The sequence below is a fragment of the Equus przewalskii genome, chromosome 9 (assembly GCF_037783145.1).
Source record: "Equus przewalskii isolate Varuska chromosome 9, EquPr2, whole genome shotgun sequence".
NCBI classification, from domain to species: Eukaryota; Metazoa; Chordata; class Mammalia; order Perissodactyla; family Equidae; genus Equus; species Equus przewalskii.
Window position 1 is genome coordinate 25,955,296 of NC_091839.1, and position 7,337 is coordinate 25,962,632.

Consider the following 7,337-nt stretch of genomic DNA (forward strand, 5'->3'; position numbering starts at 1 on the left):
TTCAAAATTTCATGAACTTTTCTGTCGATGAAGCTAAGGCAGTTAGTTTGAGTAATCTTTGTATAAATAATGTATATGATGTTCATGCTAGACATCTTATAGGAATATGAGTTCTAGGACCTGATTGTACCAGTCAGCATAGAATACTTTCCTATCAAGAATCTGAAATTATCAGTCACCTAAATATTAGCAAATGAGGAAAAGATTAGTTGAATTTCCTGTAGAGAATAGAGTCATACAGTCCCAACCAAATTAGCAAAAAGTGTTTTCCCTGCCTGGCAGATGGAACAGAACTATTTTCGCAGTGACACGAGTATCACTGCAAATGAGCACAAAGGGGCTGAATGTTGGGAAACATAAAGACAGAACTATAGAGGTATCCAGCACCCACTGGCCTGGAATAACAAATAGAGCCATCCAAAGAGACAAAAGAGAAGACAAGGAGTAAGTGGAGAAATAGGAGCTCACAAGGATCAAGATGGTGCGTGTGGCTCTGGCCTCGGGGGAAGGTCTGAGAGAATGGCTGTTGCTGTGAATGTGTTGAACTCTTTGCTTGTGCCTGCGCAGGACAACGACCATGGAGCCACTAGCCCAGGTCATGAGACCCAAAAATGTAAGATCTACTGTGGAGAATATGACTACAACTAGAAGCATCATAAATCGGTCTGGATTCAGTGTGCAACAGTATCCATAATTTGTATTCACACTCAAGTTTTTGCTGTGTGTTGGACCAGTAATTCTGAAAGGAACAAAGATATTTACTGAAAGATGCAGGATCCAGCAAAGGAAACAACAGAAGCCAATGCACTTCGAGGATCTCATTCTGTGCTCCATCCACCTAGAGAAATTGGGGCAAAGCCTAATGGCTTGGAAACCACTGAGGAGGGAGGTAATGCTAAGGCCAACCCCTCTGGCCACCCTGTGAAAATAGAAGACAAATTGACATCCAACCTCATTCAGGAAATATTTTGATCCAAAAGCTGCCATTGTATGAGGGATTCCTTTGGAGAAAAGCACCAAGGAGTTGGCTAAGGCCAGTTGACTGAGAATAATGTCTGTGCATCTCACTTTCTGTCCAGTGAACAAGGTGAAGTTACAAAGACAAAAGAGGGAGGTGTTTCCAAGGATTCCCACCCCCATCTGAGCGACTAAGATAATTCTCGTTTCCCACTTGGCAGAAGACATCACATCAATATCTATGGGACATGATTTTAGTTGGAGTCAGAGGAATGGTCAGTTCAATAAACAAAAAGGAATATGCTGCCATCACCTCCCATGCTAAGCCTAACACATTCTTTCTCAATTTAAGTGAGCATTAAGTACGTGTGCTTATATGTACAAAGGCTATTCCTGAAGGTTCTACTTGGAAACAATTGGACTATCTATTTACAGGAACTGGGTGAATGCGTTATGGCCCATCTGCACAACAGAGTTGTCTACACCTGTACATTGAGTAAGGAGGATCTCTCTACTGGCCTACAGTTATGAACTGGATGCCTTCTGCAGTGAGAAGCCAGGTATAAGACTGGGTGTAGCATATGCTAGAGTTTTCCCAAGTAAATGGAGGGATGAAAATATAGGCACAGAACATACATGGGATGGGGCAGAATTTAAAAGTAGACTTTTAAGGAAAAACTCTTGTTATAGTGTTTTATTTGTACAAATGTACATATTTCAGATAATTATTAAATATTTGCTTTAATATAAATATTACAGCAAAGTAAATGTTTTAAAAACACTAAATTCAAAGGTTAAAAAATTGATTGAATATCCAGTTGGTAGTCTTTATATGTAATGGAAATACTTCAAGTGAATTGAAAATACAGAATTTTGACCGTATATCCATAAGAGAGATAAATGAAGGCAAAACTACCTGCAATGAATGAACCTTAAATTTTGCCTGTATATTTTGCTATAAAGTATTGCTAGACATTTTGAAAACGAGTATGTTAATAAACGGTCTTTCTGTGTAAGGCAACATAACTGCAAATATGAAACCAAATAATTTGAATAGCAATCTAAACCCTACATTTGATAAGAACAATCAATCCTCACTCATTTAGTATTTGATTTTAAACTTACATGCATTTCATTTCTCTTTCCTTTGAAAAAGGTCTAGAAATGATGGACAACCCTACAACAATGCCTCATTAAAGCAGCCAGTTTATGGACTCTTAAAACAGTTTCTCTCTGGAAGAAAGCACAGTGTCTTGGGGAAGAAAACCTTATTTTAGGTCTAGAGTAGGAACTTCTCAATATCATCTTGAAACTTCTTGTCAAATAAAAGAAGTAAGGAAATTCAGAATGCTGAGCTTACTTCAAGAGGTCACAGGATTCCACCTGAAGAAGCTGCCGCTGCACAATTTTGGTGCAATTGTTACTCCAAAGGATTCACAAACATAAGCCAAATGCTTATGGTGTAAGTGATAGAAAAATAACTGCAAAGGTTAATGCTGGAAGATGTTAGGGAAGCAACTCACTATTCTGAAAACTGATAGAGGATGTCTCTCCGCTGTGTCTCCTGCAGTAGTGGCACAGACTGTCTTTCCCATTAAGAAATCTTTGTGTGGGCAGACAAAACTGGTCTGTTTTGGATGAGACCTGTGGATGTCACCTAAAAACATTTTCTATCACGGGAAAAAATACAGAGCTACAAAATTAAATCATAAAAAAATAATTTAACAAGGTTTCGGGGGAGACTTCCCCATGAGAATATTCCTTCTTCCGGATGCACTGATGTTTGAGGGGTGGATGATGAAGTATGAGGACATTGTCATGTGCAAAGACGCAAAACCAGCATGCTGGACAGCACCTTGTTGAGTCACCATCTTCCCGGCATGATCATTTCAATATGGCAGGAATAATAGCTGTGAGATGTATTTCAGTTTCCGTGATTGAAAACTGAAATGGTCATACACTTGAAAAATAAAGGAATTGTTGTTAGGATCAATAATATAATTTAGAATAGTCACCAATAAAGAGAGTCCAAATTTTTCCTTTATATAGGCAATGGATCCTTAAATGTATAAGCAAAAATACATTAGTGAAGGACAAGTGAAAATTTTTAAAACATTAAAATTAAGTAATATGGGAGAAATATTGAATGAAAACCAAACAATGTATTTAAATCATAGGATTCATCTTAAGTAACAGCAGAGAAAACAGTTGTCCTAGATGGAAATTTGTCCAATGTTAACAATTCAGCTCATACTAACAGGTATGTGTTTGAATAAAATTCCAATGAAAATTTCTGAAGTTCCTCTACTAATATGAAAAGTACACAGATTTTAAAAAATCAGTTTAATGAAAAGAACTTGCCTTACTGTATATAAAGTATAATAACTACAGCTTGCTACTAGCAAAAACCAGAAATGTAATAGAACAAGGGAGCTTGCAAATCATCTGTGTTTGCAGGAATTTATTGGATAGGTTTATAGACGTTTATATATGATAAAAGTTAATGATGAATTAGTTTGTATAAATGGCTTATTTAATATATGGTATTAAAATATTTGGAGATTTATTGAACACTTTAGAGATGTATTTCCAGCTTTAATCATAGAGAAAATAATACTAGATCTAAACATCAGGATTGTCTAATCTCTTAGCTAAAAATATTACAGTCTATTTCCATAATTTTGCTTGAAAAAGTATTACTAAGCATGTACCAAACCTAGGGACTTAAAACATTTTTAGCACATTTGTATTTATAAAAAATTTTAAAATTTTCACTTTCATGCTATCTTTTACTGAAAGATTCCTAAAACAAATAGAAAAATAAAACTCAAAATAAACATTTAAATATGTAGAACGACAAGAGGCAACTATCTCAGTGCTTCTTTTGGCAACGTATATGGACAACTCTTTTTTTTTTTTTTTTTTTAAAGATTAGCACCTGAGCTAACAACTGTGGCCAATCTTTTTTTTTTTTCTGCTTTATGTCCCCAAATCCCCCCTGGTACATAGTTGTATATCTCAGTTGCAGGTCCTTCTAGTTGCGGCATATGGGACGCTGCCTCAACGTGACCTGATGAGCGGTGCCATGTCCGATCCGAACCAGCGAAACCCTGGGCCGCCGCAGTGGAGCGAGAGAACTTAACCACTTGGCCACGGGGCCGGCCCCTGGACAACTCTTAAAAAAGAAATCATATATTATAAAGTATGATTTTCTCATAAACATCAGAAGAAGCCAAATTACATTGAAAATGACACTGAATGTTTCATATATATACACACTATTGCTGAAATTTTATTTTTCAATTTTTCAAAACCATTTAGAATGCCAAATACACAAAATTGTATGTAATATCTTCTTTAACCTTTTTTCCAGAATGATTGTGCAATTGAGGGTTCAGTGAATTAAGCCCTGTGTAAAATATATTTCAATTATATTTCAGTGAATGAACTAAAGAGAACAGTTTGTATTTAATTGTGGAGGAGACGCCTCACTCAGGTGGACAGGGTCAGGATAGGGGAGGTCAGAGTGAACATCTGCCTTCAATTTATACATACATTGATTTGCTTAAAATTTCACAGTAAAACTTCTAGTTTTTAAGTTTAAATTTATAGTTTTTAAAACACCGCTTAAGATTGAAAAGAGAGATTTGGGGAGTAACTAATGAAATAAAAAATATATAACAGCAATGGGACAGTGAGGTAAACTACAAGAAAGGGACAGATTCAAGACTCTTTTGGAAGAGACACCATAAAATTAATTTAAATCTAAAACACTTAGGTAAGAAGACATGGTATGCGAATTAATAAAATTTGTTTAGGGGCCAGCCCTGTGGCCGAGTGGTTAAGTTTGTGCGCTCCCGCTTTGGTGGCCCAGGGTTTGGCAGGTTTGGATCCTGGGCACGGACATGGCACCGCTCATCAAGCCATGCTGAGGCGGCGTCCCACACAGCACAACCAGAAGGACCTACAACTAGAGTATACAACTATATACTGGGGGGCCTTGGGGAGAACAAGGAAAAATTAAAAAAAACATTTTTAAATAAAATTTGTATAATTGGAAAGCCTGCATCAGGAGCCTGTAAATCCAGAAATTACTGTGGTTAGTGATCATTGTAGCCCTTAAAACTTCAGATCAGGCAATAAAGGATCAGGATATTTTCCCAACTGCAGGGTTTAGGGCAAAGAGGGAGGATCTAAATGAAGTGACTCCTGCTCTTAGAAAGAGGGATGTGAATCTCCCCATCAAACAAGTTCTCCAATCAGAATTCTATTTTATTGTTTTTATTCTTATCTTTTAGGTTGATAAACACACATCTTAGAGAGTAGAGAGCAAGAGCTTAGTCACAGAATGCAAATAGCAAGGCCATTTTAACTTCTGCTTACATTAAATGCAGGGGTAATATTACTATCTTAGGATGAAAGTTTCGGATTATTCCTTTTTTTTCCAAACCTCATGATCAGGAGGCACAATGTTCTTTAAATAAGCATTTCCTTTCCTTAAATGGAGAATGACTAGACATTCAGTTCTCTAAACAGGAGATAAATATTAATGCTCTTCTATGGATGACAGGAATTTTAGACATAACATTACAGACACCATTTAGCACAAAAGGCTCACAAGAAAATACAGCAAAACCAAATGCGCATGCCAATGCCTGTCACTCAGACCTCAGGTAACTACTCAGAGCCCGGAGCTCGGCATCATTCTCTAAGTGCTGGGCACATGCCTGCAGTGTGAAGTCTTTAGAGTGACTGCTATGCGGTTCAGCATCTTTTGTCAGAGCAAAATAAAGCAAGATTTCACAGAAGCTGTAACTGTGAGGAAAGAGGAGTGATGGCAGGCAGCCATCAAGCAGGTGGGCGAAGGGGTGGTACGCAGCAGATATTCTCAGGCAGCGTCATTTCTCACTATATACAAAAATATATTGTCTTCCAATCCCAGAAAACATATGAGACAAACATATGAGAGAGATTTATGTCTGTGTGTTTTACTGGATTTTCTGTGATATAAATCTATGACTCTGACATTTATCTAAAAAAAAAATAGACACTTACCAAGTAACATTTACAATCAGGACGCTGAATTCCCAGGCACATCTGTGTAGGTGTGGAAAGGAGTGTCTGAATCCAAGATAAAGGTTTGGGACACCATGATGTCATCTCCTTGTTGGGAAGTGATTATCAAGTCACCTGTAATTTCAGTGACAAGACCTGCATAGGGAGTTGAGATGATCTTTGAAAAACATTTTCAGGTTGTATAAATTACTGAAAGCAATTAATGTTGAATTATCAAGTTTTCTATTGAAAATTGCAGAAATAGCTGGGGAACAATTTACCTGCAAAACTCTTTTAGAAAAATGAATCTCATGGAACATTGAGCAGACCAGAAGGCACTGGGTTCTAATTAGCCAGAGAATGCAACTGAGTATCTCTGTATCTAGGATTATTAATCACTTTGAAGTTTGTGTCAGAATATGATTCCCTCCTGTTGCTGAGTTCCCTGACTGTGCTGAAATTGAAGGGAGAGCAGCAAATGAGTAGAGATAGAAAGAATAGCTGTGTGGTTCATGTGAACAGAAATCTGTGATGTCATCTCCTTAAGTGTTCTTCAAGATATTTATTGAAGTTCTTACGTCAGTTGGGCGCTGGCTACACTGGAACATCATTACACAAAACACGGAAATGAACTTCTCATGGAGAGAAACAGATAGCATTAAATAAAACCAAGTTGTTAAATTCTTTAGTTTATTAGAGGGTGTCATGTTCTATGGAAAACAGAAAAGAAGAGCAGAATGTGGATGATGAAACGTTCAGTGGACAAAGAAGGGTCCACTGCAACATTAAGTAGGATATTCATAGTAGGTCTCATAAGGAAGATGATACTGAAGCTAATATTTTAAAGAGATGAAGGAGCAGGCTTGATTACTCCTTTTAAATCTTTCAGTGTTTGTGTTTTTCTTGCATTAGTGCTGTAGATAGGACTATAACTAGAGGATAGTAACGAAAAGTAGTGGAAAGGATGGGAATCTGTCTTTTGTTGCTTCACATGAGGAAACTATTCTAATCTTGGAGCAATGGGTGTAATACTGGTGTAGGTTTTTGTAGATGCTATTGACTTTACAGTCTTTTCCTAGCAGTTTTCTTCATAATGAGGTCAAATTATATTACATTGTGTTTAAACCTCTGGTGAAGTTTTTATATGATATTTCTATTTCTTTCAGCTAAAGTGGCCATTGCATAGATGGAGATTTCTAACTTTCTATTTTGACGCAACGTTAAGCTTACAGAAAAGATGCAGGTAAAGGAAAGAGAGAGTTTCTATACTCTATACCGGGTTGCCTCCCTCCCACTCCTGCTCTTCCTTCTCTTTTTACTTCTCT

General features: G+C 37.0%; 1 protein-coding gene and 1 long non-coding RNA gene across 2 annotated transcripts; one reads left to right on the forward strand and one right to left on the reverse strand.

Moving 5' to 3' along the window:
- Positions 1 to 252: 252 nt before the first annotated feature.
- Positions 253 to 1,185, reverse strand: LOC103553615 (vomeronasal type-1 receptor 1-like). The gene has a single exon (XM_008524236.2). It carries the CDS (start codon positions 1,183 to 1,185, stop codon positions 253 to 255), a length of 933 nt encoding a protein of 310 aa, XP_008522458.1.
- Positions 1,186 to 1,392: 207 nt separating this feature from the next.
- LOC139085543 (uncharacterized) lies at positions 1,393 to 3,097 on the forward strand. The gene is made up of 2 exons (XR_011543903.1): positions 1,393 to 1,517; positions 2,114 to 3,097. It is a non-coding gene; the product is annotated as an uncharacterized lncRNA (long non-coding RNA).
- The last annotated feature ends 4,240 nt before the right edge of the window (positions 3,098 to 7,337 follow it).

Excerpts from the sequence above, each read along its gene's own strand:
- LOC103553615 (XM_008524236.2), bottom strand. The coding sequence starts at position 1,185 with ATGTCTTCTGCCAAGTGGGAAACGAGAATTATCTTAGTCGCTCAGATG.